At 36.6% G+C, this 22,484-nt stretch overlaps 1 protein-coding gene across 1 annotated transcript in view; it reads left to right on the forward strand.

The window, feature by feature from the left end:
• The window catches only part of LOC144437311 (retinoblastoma-like protein 1), a 107,662-nt gene extending 85,451 nt beyond the window's left edge, over positions 1–22,211 (forward strand). Inside the window, exons 14-19 of the mRNA XM_078126234.1 lie at positions 346–509; positions 2,433–2,609; positions 7,131–7,308; positions 16,148–16,305; positions 16,847–17,083; positions 21,664–22,211. Of these exons, the coding sequence (XP_077982360.1) occupies positions 346–509; positions 2,433–2,609; positions 7,131–7,308; positions 16,148–16,305; positions 16,847–17,083; positions 21,664–21,846 (1,097 nt within the window). The 3' untranslated portion in view covers positions 21,847–22,211. The remainder of the gene's footprint in view (positions 1–345; positions 510–2,432; positions 2,610–7,130; positions 7,309–16,147; positions 16,306–16,846; positions 17,084–21,663) is intronic.
• The last annotated feature ends 273 nt before the right edge of the window (positions 22,212–22,484 follow it).

The raw sequence follows: 22,484 nt of genomic DNA on the forward strand, positions 1-22,484 counted from the left end.
TACTTTAATTTCATATTCAAATGACATGCCATATGGAAGTATTTGTCTGCTTTGGACTTCTTGTGTAGATGAAGGCTAAGCTTGTAGATGAAATGTAGATGTATAGAGCTAGTAAGTAGATGAAACTTCGTCTACCGTGGACATTCATGTAGATGAAGCAGTGCCTTGAGAACTTGGTAGATGAAGTGTTGACAAGTTTCGTCTACTGTAGATGAAACTCGTCTACCGTAGACGAAAGTTAGATCTACTGGAAATGAATTTCATCTACAGTAGATTTATTATTTGTCATGTCTTGGCAAACAACCTTATTACACATAAGGAAACAAATCACTTTTAATTTTGCAGGTGTAAGAAATGAGAATGGTACTATTACATACATAGCTGTACCTTTAAACAATACATCAGTAACACTGACCTCACCAACAAAGTCACCACCAACCAAACAACAAACAACTGCACCAGCACAAAGACCAAAGAGAACAGGCTCACTTGGCCTCTTCTTTAGGAAGGTAAGTTCTCTTTGCCATCAAAGAATTTAAAAATGACTTGCTATTATTTTCTTGGACTTACCAATTGTAGTCTCTACCATCTATAGTTATGTCTTGGACTTACCAATTGTAGTCTCTGCCATCTATAGTTATGTCTTGGACTTACCAATTGTAGTCTCTGCCATCTATAGTTATTATTTTCTAGGACTTACCAATTTTAGTCTCTGCCATCTATAGTTATTAGTCCCCGCCGGACGAAGTCCAGGACGGGGACTTATGGATTGGGTTCCGTCCGTCCATCTGTCCGCAGCCGTTTCTTGGAGATACCTAGACCGATTTTTTTCAAACTTGGTACAGGGGCAACATACAATAGCATACATATGCACGTCAATTTGTTTCATGATACGATCCAATATGGCCGCCTAGCAGCCATTTTGTTTGTGAATTTTCCATGTCCAAAGCCATAACTCAGACATGCTTGAACAGATCTCATTCGAAGTTGGTATTAGGACAGTGTTCTATGACATACATGTGCCTTTCCATTTTTACCGTGATACGATCCAATATGGCTGCCTGGCAGCCATTTTGTTTGCGAATTTTCCATGTCCAAAGCCATAACTCAGACATGCTTGAACAGATCTCATTCAAAGTTGGTATTAGGACAGTGTTCTATGACATACATGTGCCTTTCCATTTTCATTGTGATACAATCCAATATGGCTGCCTGGCAGCCATTTTCTTTGCGAATTTTCCATGTCCAAAGCCATAACTCAGACATGCTTGAACAGATCTCATTCAAAGTTGGTATTAGGACAGTGTTCTATGACATACATGTGCATATCCATTTTCATCGTGATGCGATCCCCCATACTCGACCCATCCATTATTGTTGTAGGCATGTTCCATGTCCAACATGCAGACACAACATATCTAAGTCTGTTTGATTTAGGTTCACAAGTGTTGTTGCGTGATCAGAGTAGTGATAATTCCTTAAAACCCAATCATAGCGGGGACCATGTCATTCTCAATGACTTGTTATGTCTTGGACTTACCAATTGTAGTCTCTGCCATCTATAGTTATTATTTTCTTGGACTTACCAATTGTAGTCTCTGCCATCTATAGTTATTATTTTCTTGGACTTACCAATTGTAGTCTCTACCATCTATAGTTATTATGTCTAGGACTTACCAATTGTAGTCTCTGAAATCTATAGTTATTATGTCTAGGACTTACCAATTGTAGTCTCTGCCATCTATAGTTATTATGTCTAGGACTTACCAATTGTAGTCTCTGAAATCTATAGTTATCATGTCTAGGACTTACCAATTGTAGTCTCTGAAATCTATAGTTATTATGTCTAGGACTTACCAATTGTAGTCTCTGCCATCTATAGTTATTATTTTCTAGGACTTACCAATTGTAGTCTCTGCCATCTATAGTTATTATTTTCTTGGACTTACCAATTGTAGTCTCTACCATCTATAGTTATTATGTCTAGGACTTACCAATTGTAGTCTCTGAAATCTATAGTTATTATGTCTAGGACTTACCAATTGTAGTCTCTGCCTTCTATAGTTATTATGTCTAGGACTTACCAATTGTAGTCTCTGCCATCTATAGTTATTATTTCTAGGACTTACCAATTGTAGTCTCTACCATCTATAGTTATTATGTCTAGGACTTACCAATTGTAGTCTCTGCCATCTATAGTTATTATTTCTAGGACTTACCAATTGTAGTCTCTGCCATCTATAGTTATTATGTCTAGGACTTACCAATTGTAGTCTCTACCATCTATAGTTATGTCTAGGACTTACCAATTGTAGTCTCTACCATCTATAGTTATCATGTCTTGGACTTACCAATTGTAGTCTCTGCCTTCTATGACAATAAATACTCATGATTTGAATTGCTGTGATCTTATCTTATATTTCCTTTGACAGGTTTATCATCTTGCCAATGTTAGGTTATTAGACCTATGTAACAGATTAGAGATCAATGATGAACTTCGGCGTAAAATCTGGACCTGTTTTGAACGCTCGTTATTGCATCATATAAATCTGATGTTCGATCGCCATCTTGATCAGTTACTTATGTGTTCTGTCTATGTCATTTGTAAGGTAAGTTTTATTTCAAGCTCTTGAAAGGGATCAGTATGTGTGTCTGTTGTCTGTTTGTACATATGTCTGTTGTATGTCTATGTCTGTTGTCTGTACCAGGGATGAACAAATCCATTTGTCCGAGGTCTGGGACCAGTGATGTTTTTGGACGAACCACACAAATTTGACCTTGTCTTGTCCATTGGACAAGTACCTTACTGTTAATAACCATGTGAAAAAGTAGGAACTAGCAACAACTGAATGTGAACAAATAAGAAATACAATCACGATGGAGCTAAAACTACACGCCTTGCATGACCTTTCTATGGGTCATGAAGTATAATCAGGTGACTTCCGACGCCAAACCAGCAATATATGCTATAGAGGTATAGTGTATTGTTCAAGTGAATAGGAAATTGACGTCTGTTAGAATAGGAGGGACATGAACTTTGACAGTTGAATGACTGGTGGTGTGTGAATACATCATAGTAGTGGCCTTACATTGTAGTTTATTTCACTGAATCAACAACAATGTGATAATCACAGGATATAACACTCAACACACTTGGCTCATATCATTACTAATGGGGATATAATCACAGGAGATAACACTCAACACACTTGGCTCATATCATTACTAATGGGGATATAATCACAGGAGATAACACTCAACACACTTGGCTCATATCATTACTAATGTGGGTATAATCACAGGAGATAACACTCAACACACTTGGCTCATATCATTACTAGGGACACAACAATTAGGAAAGCAAGATTAACAATTTCATTGTATATTAATTCAAATATATCAAATGAAACATTTTATTTGCTATCATTCTGTCAGCATTGATTGTATTATTGTTTTTATTAGCACAACTGAACTGAGGTTCAGTAGTGCTATAGGGATCGCCCGGCGTCTGTCTGTCTGTCTGTCTGTCTGTCTGTCTGTCTGTCTGTCTGTCTGTCTGTCTGTGTGTGTGTGTGTATGTGTGTAAACAACTTAAACTCAAAAACTGCTGAACCGATTGCCATGATATTTGGTGGGTCCATTACCTTGGGTGTCTAGTTGGGAAATCAAAATGATCGCATCACAGATGTGTCATTTGGGTCAAAAAATGTGATTTTTGGTCAAAAAACTTAAACTCAGAAACTACTGGGCAGATTGGTGCGAAATTTGGTGGGAACATTCTTAAGGGGATGTAAAGTAAGATTTGTCCATGATGGGATGATTCCATCAGTGATATGCAAATTAGGGCTAAAAATGTGTCTTTTTGGTTAAAAATCTATAATTCCAAAACTACTGAGCAGATTGGGCTGAAATTTAATTGGAATGTATCTAGGGATGTATGGACAAAGAATTATTAAGCATACCATGATTCCATGAGTGATATGCAAATTAGGTGTAAAAATGTTCATTTTTGGTCAAAAACTTATATCTCAAAAAGTACTTGGTCACCGAGTCTGAAACTTGGTGAGATGTTTCTGCATGTTATTCTTCAAAACATTTTGACAAAATTGGCCCTAGCAACCATGACCACGCCCTTAGCAACAACCAAATGGCAGTATATTTTGGTCAAATAACAACATCATATGGTAGGCAAATGAATAAACATTCAAAAAATGTATGCAAATGCCGTAGCAACCATGACCACGCCCATAGCAACAGCCAAACGGTCGTGTATTTCACAAAGATAACAACAGGGATTAATAGACAATAGAATAAACGTTCAAAAAATGTATGTAAATTTGCCTAGCAACAAGACCACGCCCATAGCAACAGCCAAATAATCATGTATATTGCAAAGATAACAGGAATAGAAAGACAAATGAATAAACATTCAAAAAATGTATGCAAATGTGCCTAGCAACAAGACCACGCCCATAGCAACAGCCAAATGATCACATATATTGTGAAGATAACAATGGAGATTAATAGACAATTGAATAAACATTCAAAAAATGTATGTAAATATGCCTAGCAACAAGACCACATCCATAGCAACAGCCAAATGATAGCATATATCGTAAAGATAGCAACATAGTTGGATAGGCAACTGGATAGTCATTCACCAAATGAACACTTATTGTTCGCATGTTAGCATTTTTAAAAACTGTACAGTTGTGCTACAACGCCATTGGCGGTATTTTTCATAGAGGAGCTTCAAATGATTTATAGTAGAACCCCTTTCATGAAATGAAGTCATCCAAATGACGCACAAACTTCATGTTATCCCACAAAAGTCCGGGACAGAAGTTACCGAATTTGTCCACTGAGCAAGTGAATAACAAAGGTTTCATCATTTTGCCAACCTCAGTTATTCCATGATAGCAATCACTGACTGTCATCTTGGTTTTTCCAATGACTTACACAGGGTTGATGATACCAATCCTTCTGCATTGCTTTCTGCAATATGCTGGTCATGTAGAGTTGACTTCAACCTCAGATGTGTACACTCGTGTTGAAGTTTCAAACAAATGTAAACATACTTTCGTAGTGGCTCATTCCATTTTGGGTGTGTGGATTGCTTGTTAAACACATAACACAAATGCATTCCAAATCTAAGCATTTATGCTGCTTATTATCATTTACTTTCTAATATATAAAACATTACATGATCAAAAATACACACCACTTGTTTCATTTTTCTCCTTACATGTAATTTAGGTGTAACTAAAAATAATGTGCTAAGACCAACCTAGAGAGAAATGGTATGCACCAAGGCATTTCCTAGTTTTGCTGCTAGACATTGGGCTTTCTTTCGATACTATAAACGAACAAAGTTCGCAGTGAGGGCTTGCCCGAACAGTCTAGCAAATGTCATTTTCAGACCTGACATTCCATTTAGATTACGTTAAGCGGTGGGTTGGGCCATGTATGCATATATATACTTTAATATATTCAATCTCTGCATGCAGGTGTTGACAAACACATTTACGTCATTACTATGTCTTATCGGTTTATGGTAATTGTGAGTTTGATGAGTGTGTAGACGTTGTCATTCACACATTTCAGTTAACGCATTGTGGTTATTTTTACAAGCCCCTCCTTAAGATGAATATGCATGAAAAATTAGCTATTGTCCTCTGTTTGTGCTTGTCGCTAATGCAGTTCTCTGATTGGCAGTTATTTATATCCTGAACTGCAGAGATGACATTTGCTAGACCTTGGATGTTCCATCCTCAATAGTGATGCTCGGTCGTGTGTCGTATTTTATCGGAAGAACATCCGAGGTCTAGCAGATATACTAGGCATTTCCCACCATATCTTATCTGTTACTATCTGTAAACATAGGAGTTATTGTCCACACAACCTCGCAAATGAACTACCATTTCCCAAGTAGATTTGCTGTTTGGCTACCTCTCAAATGAGCTACCATTTCCCAAGTAGATTGGCTGTGTTGCTACCCATCTTGTAAATAATTTAGACCCGATCTGAAATGTGAATGGCTGTAAAGTTTTAAATGGACAACATGGACATTGGTCAATCTTTTGAGCTATGGATTTGTGATGTGCAAAGTAGGTCTATAAAGCTCAATTTTGATCTTGGAAAACTATATGGTGAATGGGTTGAAACTTAGTTATGAGTTTCATAGGGGTGTTATTCTGCAGTTATTGTACTGGCCCTATCAACCATGGCCACACCCTTAGCAACAGTGAAATGATGATGCATATAAATAGGGGGTAAGTGAATAAAGAATCAAAAGAATGTTTGCGAAAATATGCCTAGCAACAAGACCACACCCATTACAACATCCAAATCATGATGGATATCATGAAAATAATAGGGATTAATAGACAAACAAATAAAAACATAAAAAATGTAGGCAAATAAGCCGAGCAACAAGACTCCACTCATAGTAACAACCAAATACAGTTATGCTACAACGCCATTGGTGCTATTTTTGATATATGTGAATTTGACCGAAAGGCGGCCATATTTGTAGTTAAAAATCAATATATACTGCATAAATCAAAAAATATAATACACAGACACTCTATTTGAGTGGTCTACCCCCATATTATCAGATGTGAGCTATCTTTAGAGACCTTGACATTTGACTTTGACCTTCAGTGTCAATTATCAACATCAGTCCAATTCCTGCCTATCATAGACACATTGTGGTATTTACATATTGCCAATTTCTTTTCAATCATGTTTACAAGTAATAGTGAAGAAAGGAAGTATTCTTTTTGGTGCTTGTGTAACTGGTGTTTTTGCAATTCTATTGTTGAATTTTTGATAATTGCACTGTGACATGGAACGTATACAACAATGTATACAACAATGAAATTCTGTGCGGTTGACAAAAGGTTTGACATCGGAAATGCTGGTTTTAGCTGGATATCTATTTGTTTGTTCACAAGGGGAATTGCAGTGATACAACAAGCAAAAATATCGCTGTTGGTGAAAATATGCCTCCATATCTGCAGGGCTCTTGACCAATCAGAATGCAAGATTGGTTACAGGGACGTGACATATAAAATGTAAAACCAATTTTGAATACCTAATGTATGTAATGCTGATAACTTAATCGATAGGTGACAGCCCAGGATAGAACATTCCAAGAAATTATGAAATGCTATCGTCTGCAGCCCCAAGCTGCCAGCCATGTGTATCGCAGTGTGTTACTTCGGAGTCGAAGACGCCACAGTTCTAACAGTAGTGATGGTAGTGCTAAAAATGGTACAAGCAGACATGGTTCTCCTGTTCAACCAGGTATGTATTATATTAATAGTTACATTGAGATGATTATTTACCACAAGAATAGTATGGTATTGATAGATTTGTATATTAACAACATAAATAGATATGTGTTTGGTTACATATTTAAAAAATACTGCCAATGGCAGTGTGCACAACTGAAATCCAATGTCTAACATGCACATACAGTGACAGAAACACACTTCGTACAGTGACAGAAATACACTTCGTACAGTGACAGAAGCACACTTCATACAGTGACAGAAACACACTTCATACAGTGACAGAAACACACTTCATACAGTGACAGAAACACACTTCGTACAGGGACAGAAACACACTTCGTACAGTGACAGAAACACACTTCATACAGTGACAGAAACACTTCATACAGTGACAGAACACACTTCATACAGTGACAGAAATACACTTCATGCAGTGACAGAAATACACTTCATACAGTGACAGAAACACACTTCTTACAGTGACAGAAACACTTCATACAGTGACAGAAACACACTTCGTACAGTGACAGAAACACACTTTGTACAGTGACAGAAACACACTTCATACAGTGACAGGAGCACACTTCATACAGTGACAGAAACACACTTCATACAGTGACAGAAATACACTTCGTACAGTGACAGAAATACACTTCGTACAGTGACAGAAACACTTCATACAGTGACAGAAACACACTTCGTACAGTGACAGAAACACACTTTGTACAGTGACAGAAACACACTTTGTACAGTGACAGAAACACACTTTGTACAGTGACAGAAACACACTTCATACAGTGACAGAAACACACTTGGTACAGTGACAGAAACACACTTCATACAGTGACAGAAACACACTTCATACAGTGACAGAAACACACTTCGTACAGGGACAGAAACACACTTCATACAGTGACAGAACACACTTCATACAGTGACAGAACACACTTCATACAGTGACAGAAATACACTTCATGCAGTGACAGAAATACACTTCATACAGTGACAGAAACACTTCATACAGTGACAGAAGCACACTTCATACAGTGACAGAAATACACTTCATACAGTGACAGAAACACACTTCATACAGTGACAGAAACACACTTCATACAGTGACAGAAACACACTTCATACAGTGACAGAAATACACTTCATACAGTGAAAGAAACACACTTCATACAGTGACAGAAACACACTGCATACAGTGACAGAAGCACACTTCATATAGTGACAGAACACACTTCATATAGTGACAGAAACACTTCATACAGTGACAGAAACACTCTTCATACAGTGACAGAAACACACTGCATACAGTGACAGAAACACACTTCATACAGTGACAGAAACACACTTCATACAGTGACAGAAGCACACTTCATACAGTGACAGAAACACTTCATACAGTGACAGAAGCACACTTCATACAGTGACAGGAGCACACTTCATACAGTGACAGAAATACACTTCATACAGTGACAGAAATACACTTCGTACAGTGACAGAAACACTTCATACAGTGACAGAAACACACTTCGTACAGTGACAGAAACACACTTTGTACAGTGACAGAAACACACTTCATACAGTGACAGAAACACACTTAGTACAGTGACAGAAACACACTTCATACAGTGACAGAAACACACTTCATACAGTGACAGAAGCACACTTCATACAGTGACAGAAACACTTCATACAGTGACAGAAGCACACTTCATACAGTGACAGGAGCACACTTCATACAGTGACAGAAACACACTTCATACAGTGACAGAAATACACTTCGTACAGTGACAGAAATACACTTCGTACAGTGACAGAAACACTTCATATAGTGACAGAACACACTTCATATAGTGACAGAAACACTTCATACAGTGACAGAAACACTCTTCATACAGTGACAGAAACACACTGCATACAGTGACAGAAACACACTTCATACAGTGACAGAAACACACTTCATACAGTGACAGAAGCACACTTCATACAGTGACAGAAACACTTCATACAGTGACAGAAGCACACTTCATACAGTGACAGGAGCACACTTCATACAGTGACAGAAATACACTTCATACAGTGACAGAAATACACTTCGTACAGTGACAGAAACACTTCATACAGTGACAGAAACACACTTCGTACAGTGACAGAAACACACTTTGTACAGTGACAGAAACACACTTCATACAGTGACAGAAACACACTTTGTACAGTGACAGAAACACACTTTGTACAGTGACAGAAACACACTTTGTACAGTGACAGAAACACACTTCATACAGTGACAGAAACACACTTGGTACAGTGACAGAAACACACTTCATACAGTGACAGAAACACACTTCGTACAGTGACAGAAACACACTTCATACAGTGACAAACACTCTTCAAACATGAAAAAACCTCTACTTAATGATGGAACATCCCATGGACTTTGGCCAAGTGATTATGTAACATTATATAACAACACCTCATAGTTCTTTTGAATGTACTTTGAAAGCCACTGATACGATCACTTTCATTTGAGCAATTTTTCATCTGGGTACCCAAAAAAATGTCTCCATCAAATCTCAAGGGATTCGGTCTGGTGGTTTTTAGCTCAGCGTCATTTACACACACACACACACACACACACACACACACACACAGTGTTCTGCTGAGGCCACGGCCTTGCGACATTGGCCCCCTAAAATTACAAATGACGCAATAATTTTCCCACCTTGCATTGGATGGGCACATTCACTTTATGGCAGACATCAAAATTACTTAAGTCCAGGACCAATCCCTGGCATCAATCCCACAAAAAGTATACTGACTCCGTAAGGGATAGCATTGTTGCCATCATATAAGATAGAGTGACAACGCACAGTTCTATGTATAAAATGAATTGTTAACATAAAAAATGCAACAAAAAGATCAACTTTGATAAACTTAATCTACAATTGAATGATTAGATGGCGAAGACAAAATGCTGAAGTTGACTTTTTTTCCCATTTTATCTACCATGCACTATTGCGACCTCTGACCTATTCACTGACATGTACAAAACACTGAACTTACTACAGGAAATTGGGACATCTATCTGCCACAGAAGCCTTAGTAAACCAAATTTATGGGACAGGTTGTGATTTTCATTATGTTGATGGGTTAGATTATAGAAACACCAGATTTAAACTGAATGCCTCCCGTAAGGGAATCACTAATTATGCAAATAACTCATTAAACTAAAAAAAACTATGGTAACAGGCTTTGTTTTTTGGACAAGCGTGCTTTCTTAGGTAAATGTATGTAAGAGTGTATGATACTGCTTAATGCAGTCTTAAGATATAGCCTAATTACCGAAAATCATTAATTATGCAAATTATTCATTAACACTGTAAGGTACATCAACTAACTTTATAGGACATACACAATTTGTTATGGTTAATGTATGTACTGAATTGTATTGAAATTGAAGCATGCAGTCGTAAGATATAGCCTAATTACCAAAAATAATTAATTATGCAAATTATTCATTAACGCTGTAAGATACATCAGCGAATTTTATAGGACAAATGTATGTTGTTATGTTTAACGAATATACTAAATTATATTGAAATTGAAGTATGCAGTCTTAAGATATTGCGTAATTAGTTTATTTCATTAATATGCAAATTTCTCTAATTAAACATTAACAGATCTGGCTCAAAACCTAATCAGGTCTAGCTATTACCCTAAAGATTATATATCTCAAATTTCATTACAATTGACCAAGCCGATTTTCAGAAAAATGATGACACAGACAGACAGACAGACAGACAGACAGACAGACACACAGACAAACATTCCCCTTTTAATACTTTTTCGGAATCAAAATACACATGTACTCATTTTTACCTCCCGTAAGGGTACGGGAGGTAAAAATGAGTACATGTGTATTTTGATTCCGAAAAAGTGTGTTAGGAGATCGTGTTGCATGATGTTGACAGTGACAGTGACACATGTGAATGTTTGGCGCTGAATCAATGAGTGATCACTGGCATGGCAACTATAGGCAGCCGATGCATGTGTTCCCGGTCAGACATGAAGAATGAACTTGATATGTAAATGATACTGCTTAATGCAGTCTTAATGATTTTCAGACAGACACACAGTCAAACATTCCCCTTTTAATACTTTTTCGGAATCAAAATACACATGTACTCATTTTTACCTCCCATAAGGGTACAGGAGGTAAAAATGAGTACATGTGTAATTTGGTTCCGAAAAAGTGTGTTAGGAGATCGTGTTGCATGATGTTGACAGTGACAGTGACACAAATGCTCTCAAATCTGCTATTTATTATTATTTACTTTGTAAAAGATAAAACGTCATACGATAAAAAATACACACGGTCACCATCCATTTCAGTTTCCCTTAAATTAAAAAATAACATGCTATGACCCAACCCTAGAGAGAAATGGTATGCGCCAAGGCACGTCCCTCAAATCTTATCTGTTACTATCTATAAACACAGGAAGTCATTCTGATTGTGTCTAGGATTTGCTAAGGGCTTCGATAAACGACGTAAATTTTCATCCTTCCACTAAATTGAGGTATCATAGTATTGAATGACTTGTTGTAAAATACTATTACATTCGCGAATAGTGGTGGGAGAATGATTTTATTCCGTATATTTTCCTAAGTTTGGTATCATTTTGCAATCGCAACTGTGTGACATGGAAAAGACAATGAAACAGTCATGAAATCAATAGAGTGTTGCGTTTGAGTAGATGTTATGGCGTTTGATCACATCTAAGCTACATGTATTTTGTTTATTTTACCAAGCCATTGTCATTGCATGTTCTTGGACAGCGGTATCAAACTAAGTCAAAGGTCACAATCTTTTGTCACACGATGTATTTCTTACGAAGAGTTCATAGAAGTTTTGTAGTCTGAAAATCATTATGACCATTACAAAGATGTCTTTGACTAAATTTCACGTCATTTCTGTCATCATCTCGAAAAATGTAGCCGGAGAAATGACAAGAGTAGGCGGGTACTTTCTCCGGCGTTCGGCATATAATGAAACCCCTGGATATGATCAGTGATATGCAAATTAGGGCTAACAAATGTGTCTTTTTGGTCAAAAATCTAGCATTCCAAAACCACTGAGCACATTGGGCTGAAATTTGATGGGAATGCATCTAGGGATGTATGGATGAAGAAATAGTAAGCATAGAATGATTCCATGACTGATATGCAAATTAGGTGTGAACATGTGAATTTTTGGTCGAAAACTTATATCTCAAAAAGTACTTGGTCAATGAGTCTGAAACTTGGTGAGATGTTTCTGAAAGTGTTATTCTGCAGAAATTGGCCCCATCAACCATGACCACGCCCTTAGCAACAACCAAATGGCAGTATATTTTGGTTAAATAACAACATCATCTCTAAGGCAAGTGAGTAAACATTCAAAACATGTATGCAAATACCCTAGCAACCACGACTACACCCATAGCAACAGCCAAACGGTGATGTATTTCACAGATAACTAGGATTAATAGACAATTGAATAAACATTCAAAAAATGTATGTAAATGTGCCTAGCAACAAGACCACGCCCATAGCAACAGTCAAATGATCATGTATATTGCGAAGATAACAGGGATTAATAGACAATTAAATAAACATTCAAAAATATATGTACATTTGCCTAGCAACAAGACTACGCCCATAGCAACAGCCAAATAATCATGTATGTTGCAAAGATAACAACAGTTGAAAGATATATGAATAAACATTCAAAAAATGTATGCAAATGTGCCTAGCAACAAGACCATTCTCATAGCAACAGCCAAATGATCACATATATTGTGAAGATAACAAGAGGGTTAATAGACAAATGAGTAAACATTTAAAAATGTATGCAAATATGCCAAGCAACAAGACCACACCCATAGCAACAGCCAAATGATCACGTATATTGCAAACATAATGTGAGGAATTCATACACAAGTGAATAAAAACATACAAAAATGTATGCAAATATATCTAACAACATGACCACGCCCATAGCAACAGCCAAATGATAGCATATATCGCAAAGATAGCAAAACGGTTGGATAGGCAACTGGATAGTCATTCAACAAATGAACACTTATTGTTAGCATGGACTTACATATGAATGAACTTTTTTAAGAACTGCACAGTTGTGCTACAACACCATTGGCAGTATTTTTAAATTCAGGAAGATTTTTTTTCAAAATGTTGTTTTTTCTTAAACTCTTGTCATGAATTTGAAGAGCAGCATAACAGTTCTAAAAGTGAAACAAGTGGTTACAAGATTAGGATTTCTCAAAAATTTTATTCAATCGTGTGTTCACTAATTTTTGAAGTTGTTCTATGTCCTTGTCTGAAAAAAGGAATCATAAATTTGAGCACTGGTATTCATTAGTATTCAGATTAAAAATTGTGACGAGCTGGCTGTCCAATCTTTCTAAACAATATATAATATACACTGTAGGAATAACTTAAAATTACATAATCTTAATTGCCTTCTTTTTCCATGGTGTAATGTGTAGTACACAATTTTCAAAAAACAGCTTACTGGGAACTGTTATTATGAATGGGATTTTTTTATGAAGTTAGGTAATAATCTATGTGTAATGGAATATCTCAGACCATGGTATCTCTATAGTGGTCTGAGGTAATATATAATTTCATAGACAATAAACAATTGACCCCACTCCCTGTCAAATGACCCCACTTTTTGCAACCAAGGGGCCTTTGTCCCCACTAGTTGGAAACCTTGGCAGAACACACACACACACACACACGCACACATACATAGCATAGTTACATATATACAGACAAACACACATATACATACATACACATACATACATACATACATACATACATACATACATACATACATACATACATACATACATACATACATACATACATACATACATACATACATGTGTGTGTGTGTGTGTGTGTGTGTGAACGACTCATAGTCAACAACGACTCAAAGTCAACAACAACCAGATAGATTGAGTATTTAGCTGAGATTTTACTTACAAGGTGTGTAGATGAAAAATCTTTCAAATCAAAATGATGAGATGATTGAAATGCAAGATGTGCCCAAAAGAGTGATGTTTGATCTGATCAATTCCCTTTTCAGTGTACCTTCTTGTATGTTATATAATCATTCTGTCAAAGTCCATTGTCACTCCCAGTTCAAAGTCCACTTCTCACAATAGAAAGTGTCAACACAGTAAAATATGTGTGAGAGAGTGTTATTTTTGGGTCTATTTACTAGATGTATAATGTCAAGATTCTTCAAGTTACTACTGATAATTGACTGATCACAGTATAGCACGAGACTTTTAAAAAGTGTTACAAGTGGTAACAGTCAACTAACGTGTTTTCACTGCTTGTCACAATCATTTGTAGGATCCATATCAAGTGTAAAAGTACAACTGATAACAGTCAACTAACGTGTTTTCACTGCTTGTCACAATCATTTGTAGGATCCATATCAAGTGTAAAAGTACAACTGATAACAGTCAACTAATGTGTTTTCACTGCTTGTCACAATCATTTGTAGGATCCATATCAAGTGTAAAAGTACAACTGATAACAGTCAACTAATGTGTTTTCACTGCTTGTCACAATCATTTGTAGGATCCATATCAAGTGTAAAGTACAACTGATAACAGTCAACTAATGTGTTTTCACTGCTTGTCACAATCATTTGTAGGATCCATATCAAGTGTAAAAGTACAACTGATAACAGTCAACTAACGTGTTTTCACTGCTTGTTACAATAAATTTTAGCATCTATATCAAGTGTAAAAGTCCAACTGTTAATAGTCTACTAACGCATTTTCACTGCTTGTCACAATCATTGTACTAAATTATACTGAAATTGAAGTAAGATATAGCCTAATTACCTATCTAAGAATCTTAAGATATAGCCTAATTACCGAAACTCATTAATTACACAAATTATTCATTAATACTATAAGGTACATCAACTAACTTTATAGGACATACACAATTTGTTATGGTTAATGTATGTACTGAATTGTATTGAAATTGAAGTATGCAGTTGTAAGATATAGCCTAATTACCAAGAATTATTAATGATGCAAATTATTCAGTAACACTGAAAGGTACATCAACAAGCTTTACATGACATATGCGATTGTTATGGTCGGCGTATCATTTGTACTGAATTATATTGAAATTGAAGTATGTATTCTTAAGATATGGCCTAGTTACCAAAATTCATTAATTATGCAAATTATTCATTAACACTATAAGGTACGTCGACAAACTTGGTAGGACAAATGTATGTTATGTTTAACGAATACACTAAATTACATTGAAATTGAAGTATGCAGTCTTAAAATATTGCTTAATTAGTTGATTTCATTGATATGCAAATTTCCCTAATTAACATGAACAGATCTCTCTCAAAAAATAATCAGGTCTAGCCATTACCTCAAACATTATATGTACTAAATTTCATTATAATTGAGCCAGCCGTTTTTTAAGAAAATGGTGACACAAACAGACACACACACACACACACACACACACACACACACACACACACACACACACACACACACAGACGGACACATGACAGACACATAGACAGACATCTCCCTTTTAATACCTCCCGTACCCTTATGTGAGGTAAAAACTACTTGGTAGATCTACAAACCATTAAAAAGAATACCTTTATAAAATAACAACTTGGATTTCAATATCAGTTGTGCACAATGACAATGGCACTATTTTTTTGTAATTTAACGGAACTGATTATATGTCAGTTTCAAAAATAGCTCATGTTTTGATAGGTGGCAATGGCTGTTGTAGCCCTGTACAGATCCGCTCTACAAGTACTCTTCCTGTACCACAACCAAATAGTGCACCACCTACTCCAACTAGACTAGCTGGTACTGGCTCTAGTTTTGATGATGAAGACAGGGGAGATCTGATCAAGTTTTACAACTCAGTGAGTCTCTATTCTTTACTTCCTGTTGAAATATTGTCATACTACTAGGGAAAACAAACCATCGGCAGATTAGAATAGATACAAACTGAAAGAAGAAAAGTTTTATATCACCACAAAAATCCAAAGAGTCAATTGATCAATATCACACACTAAATAAGTTTTATATCACCACAAAAATCCAAAGAGTCAATTGATCAATATCACACACTAAATAAGTTTTATTTCACCACAAAAATTAATCATTCAGTCGATCAATCACTCAACCAAATAAAAAATCATTCACTTGAGTGATCGATCAATGAATTACATGCTCACTGCACCCTGTGGCTGGACGGTTTGATACACTTATTAACATATTACAATAATAGTTTTGGATGGCTATGTTAGCTTGTCAATAATTGATCTGCCATCGTCATAAGAAGTCTGTCATAAACATCAACTTTCTTACAACTTACTTATGTCTGGGAACTTTTACCTTCAAACTATTAATGTCAGTATCTGTACACTAAAAGAGACTAAAAGAAACTTCCCACTTTCTCAGATTTATGTTCGAAAAATGCAGAGTTTTGCTCTGAGGTTTGCGTCGGCCGACAATAGCAATGCTGAAGGGCGACTAGAGGCTCCACCATTATCTCCACTGCCAGTGGTCAAATCACATCCAGTGTCTCCTAGAAGAGTTTCAAGTCGACATTCCGTATATATTTCACCCAGAAAAAACAGTACTCCTCTCAGCCCATCCAGTGGAATGATGTACTGTTTTAACAGAAGTCCTGCTAAGGTAAGATGAAAAACACTACAACACTGTTCCAATTTGATAACTGAGGTTCAATGTCAAGTGTCAAAACATGCAGATATAGATGAAGGTAACGCTGCAATATATTACTGCAGCATGATTGATTGATTGAATGATTGATTGATTAATTGACAGCACAATGGGTATCTTGTAATAATACCTTTTCAGTGTTCTCCATGGGGGGCCTTTTGGAAGGGCAACCCTCCCTATTGTTAGACAGTACATTTGAACTGACATAACTTGTTGTGGCTACATTAGGGGCTTCACACTGGCTAAATTAGGGGCTTCATACTGGCTACATTAGGGGCTTCACACTGGCTACATTAGGGGCTTCATACTGGCAACATTTAGGGCTTCATACTGGCTACATTAGGGGCTTCATACTGGCTACATTAGGGGCTTCATGCTAGCTACATTAGGGCCGTCATACTGGCAACATTTAGGGCTTCATACTGGCTACATTAGGGGCTTCATACTGGCTACATTAGGGGCTTCACACTGAAAAATTTAGTCCGCTTCAGGGTCACTCTAAGTTTTAGTCAGGCCTAAAAGTACTGTGTGAAAGTGTTAGAGCAGTCTAAGTCCAACTTTTAATAGTCCGGACCAAAAAGGCTGACTAAGCCCAGACTATAATATAGTCCTGACCAAATTTGTCAATGTGAAGGCATCTAGAGTTGACTATGTCCTAAATCAAACATGTACAGTTGTGCTACAATGCCTTTGGTGGAATTTGTTTCCTTTGCCACTTGATTGGTCGTGCATCCACAATCATATGTCGATATGGTCGTCCTTGTTCTCAGAGTCATAACATTCAGTTCCTAAAACAATTTCATTTCATTCATACACAGTCATCAAACTCTATCATTTCACTGTTGTATTCCATATCAACAAACGTGTTTCGTATCCTGATACAACTAAAAGTATGCATGCATGAATACAAGGACACGTTTGGGTGAGATGGCTTACAGGCTGTCAACCTCCGGTTGGTACATATATGTATCTCTGGCCCTAGCTGATTGTAGCATTTGCTGTGATTTTGTGAGCTTTTTCTTCTGTTTTTGGGCATTTTTTCATACTGTTGTTTAACGGAAAGCAAACATCACAAAGTCTGTAATGTTAACCCAAATAAATGAGATCACACTGAAAATGTGAGCGAGATGTCAGTGAACTGCCAGTTGCATGTGTTGCAACAGTTGCCGATTTTGACGGAAATTTAGGTACCTCTGAACACTTTTTGAGTCTTGAAAGCTCCGTAATTAATGTTGGAGTTACGAAATGTCTGAAGTTTTGGCAGTCAAGGTGTAATTTAGCAGAAAAATACACCCAACTTTGTGATTCACATCAAAATGGCTTCCGTCTATTTGCATTTACGTAAGAATTGTAGCGTTTGCTTCCAGATAATGTCGGAATGAAAAAAGTACAAAAACAGTTTTAAAAATTCCTCAAAATCACATCAAATGCTACAATTAGTGCAGTTACTCTGTCTCTGCTGCAAATATCGCATTACTCTACGTGATGTAACGTAACATCTCATCTTCATACATAAACAACGGCCCCTAATTAGGATTAAAAGATTATCGCTACACCAATTAAGTGACATCATCACAACAAGGGAAAAGTCACATTTCTAGTCTGTCTATTTAGTGGTCTGAGCTCCCATAAAGCAGCTAGTAAATCTTCAAACATCCATAAAGCCATGTGGACTTTGCTCCATATTAGATACTTCCATGCTTTAAGTTCCTTTCCGTATTGCCAAATTTAGCAGATGATGTCATGTCAAAAGCCACATGGTGCTAAAAGCCTGAATCTCCGGCTCCATAAATAAATGTGAATATGCAATTATTTAGCCATGACATTTAGAATTTTGATTCGTTAATATAGTTTCAATGACCCAGTGTGACCCCCAGTAGTGTCTATAGTATCACATGCTGTCTGCATGCAGAACTAGTACATGGCCTTATTTTTTAGCACAACTGAACTGATAAGGTCCAGGAGTGCTATAGGCATGGTGCGGTGTGAGTGTGCGTGCGTGCGTGTGTGCGTGTCCCCTAAACTTAAAAAACTGCCAGACTGATTGCCTTGGTATTTGGTGGGATATTACTTTTGTTATCAAGTTGGGAAATTGTTCAAAGCAAAATGATCACATTATTACAGGTATGTGATTTGGGTAAAATATTGTCATTTTTGGTCAGAAAACTTAAACTCAAAAACTACTGGCCAGATTTGGTAAAAAAAATCTACAAAACTACAGTGCAGATAGGCAGGGGTCGAAATAATGGCTTTTTACTTGCCCCGGCCAAGTGATTTCAAGGCTTGGGCAAGTTGTTTTGAAAAGTACTTGTCCCAAGGGGCAAGGAGAATTTCTTATGATTATTGATCAGGGATATTTTTGCCTGTGTTCATGCTGTACTTATCAGACACTGCACATATATGTCTGATAGGATTTTGGATACATTGTATAACCATGGTGCCAGCAAGTCTGGAAAATTATAACATTGTAGCGTCTTTCTTGACTGATCACTTTTCAAAACAATCTGGACCAGCTGTCCTCAATGTACTTTGTTTACTCTATCAAGAAAACATACCTGGAATGACCAGTGACTCATTGAATATTGTTCATCAACAGTAAATTACAGCATGATTTTTCAGGTTTTGGGTGTTTGAATCAACTGCAAATTTTACAACAGTCATTTTATTTGAAAATACTACTAGGAAAATATAAACAAATCATACTGGGAGAAAAATAGTTGGTGTGGATGAGGAAGGAAAGAAAATATATTGACATGGTGGAAAAGGAAATACTTAGAAAGATTTTACATCAGTGTTGAAATAAATGTTAATTTTTATATTGATAGCTTATGAAAGTGTTGAAAACATTATTTTAACAACTACTTTTTACAAGTGAACAAAAAATTGTATGCTATGCTATAGTATGAATATTAATTAGGCCATGAAAATTAATATTATTTAGGACACTTGTTTATTGTGGAGAGAACTTTTCAGTACCCACAGAAACTTTCAAAGTGACATCTTTTTGATAATAAACAAAAGAAAGCCCAATCAATGACAACAGTGCATTTGTAAGCCACACAGACATACCCCACTATTTGGAATGGGCAAGCACTTTTTGATTTGGGCAAGTACTTTTTGTTTTCTACTTGCCCAGTGGACAAGCGAAATTTTTTCATTGTTTCCACCCCTGCAGATAGGGGTGAAATTTAATGGTGATGCATCTGGGGGTGCATAGATGAAGAAATATAAGATCTTTTTGCCCGTACCTTACACTCACTATCGTAGTTTTCGGACAGATATCGACTCGCCAAGCGATCGTCGCCATTTCCTCCGGAACTGCCATATTATCATGCTCAAGAATTCATACAAAAGATCAGGCGATACTAAAGTTTTGATTCAATACTAATCTTGTGGTATCTTTTTTGAGAGCACTAATATCGGCGATCACAAAGTTACCGTATGTAACAACACTGTCGTAGTTGCCAGTGTTTTCGCTACAGCAAAGTACGCAGAAATGTTACAAAATCACTTGAATATAATTTCGCTCTTATTTAAATCTACAAATATTTCAGTCATAGTTTTCTGCCAGTGCTCCGTTCAAACTAGAAGACATTTACCATGAAATCTTGATGTTTTTTAAACGAAAATGTGTGACGTATCTGGAGGAAAGAAGTGTCTCAGATATCGGACAGTGCTCACGTTTGCGCGCCCACAACATAGACTGTCAAGCAGTGATTGAATCCAGGGTCGAATTCAGAAGTAGGACAGTGTTCATTATATTTTCTTTGCAAAATCAATAAACTTTAGTGTAACGGTGATTAAAATACCACAATAAACCAATGTTTTTGCCCAATATTTAAATCAAATGGAGTGGCGAAATTCTTAATTTACGCGACAAATACGTAAATCGGTGTGGAAGTTTGTGTCCGATTACCAATACTGTCGTCCGATTACTAAGTCATCGATGTAGGGTTATAAATTCGGGGACTACGTCATCCACAAAGTTATTTCTGACTTTAAACCCTGTTGAAAAAGACCATAAGGAAAATTTATAAGCAGCAATGATGGCTGTTTTTATCCAATATTGACGAATAACATGACCCTGTCCGAAAACTGCAACAGTGAGTGTACCGTTATAAATATTCATGTTGTTGTCTTTCTATTCCATAACATTCAGAAATAGTCAGGTGTTAACCTACTATGTCATGCCTTGATATCCTTGATAAAGTGTTTTGACTCGAAACATCGGATTGCATTTATTAATTTGGACTGTATCACTCATTCCTTATGCATTTCTATGCATGTGTGTATGTACGTATGTATGTATGTATGTATGTATGTATGTATGCATGTATATATGTACATAATGATGTGTGTGCACTAAAACTATATGCTAGGCCATGGCACTACTTGAAGTCAGTCACAAAAGTCATTGAGAACTTAATATTTCATTGACCATGTGTTTGCAATTTAGAGTGCTATTATAAAACTCTGATCATGTCCACTGTTGTAATATGGATGGTGTTTTTATTTACTATTCTGTTTGTTTTCAGAATCTAAGAGATATCAACAATATGATAAAGTCTGGTGAGCCAAGAATCAGTAAACGTGCACTACTGCAGGACGATGATGGGGAGAGCCCTTCCAAAAGACTGTGTGCTGAAAACAGCTTTAATTTAATGAGACGTTTAAATGACGTAACAACAGACAGACAAGCTGCCTCATCAGCTAATTAACAACATTCCAGGATAATTGCCATTTGATTTCTGCAACTTTCTTTTCATTGGTTTGAAATCAACTATTTGTTCACTACTATTATTGTAGTTGGATAAGACTGCCAGAATTGAAATGACATAAGAACCTATCACAGTTGTGATCAATTGTATACATGTACAAACTAAAACTCTGATTGCTATTTCACTTAGCCAGGAATCCAGTCCTGTGGGCATTTTGCTCTCGTTTTTTCCCTGCTACACCTGGCATGTCATTAGACATGGCCATTCACTGTAATGAAGCTACTGGTGCAAATTCTTATTGGGTTTTAAATCTTTCCCACTGTGAGATGATGTCAGTAGTGTCACCATGTGATTAGAACAAACTTAGAAGGTAAAACATGATTATCATATTCAAACATACCTGCAGGATAATATATGTAATTTTAGATTGGAATAAATGGCTGCAAATGAAATTCCAGATTAGGAAGGAAAAGTGAGAGCAAAAGCCATCCACTCAATTGGATTCTAGGGTATTTTGATGACACAAGTGGTTGCTAATGATACTTTTGTGCTGTGGATACAGTCAGCCTGTAATCAGAATAGTGTGTAAGTTCATATGAGCCATCAGAAATGCCACTGTGAGTAGAATTAAATCAACA

This window comes from Glandiceps talaboti, chromosome 7 (assembly GCF_964340395.1).
Source record: "Glandiceps talaboti chromosome 7, keGlaTala1.1, whole genome shotgun sequence".
In the NCBI taxonomy this organism is placed as follows: Eukaryota; Metazoa; Hemichordata; class Enteropneusta; family Spengelidae; genus Glandiceps; species Glandiceps talaboti.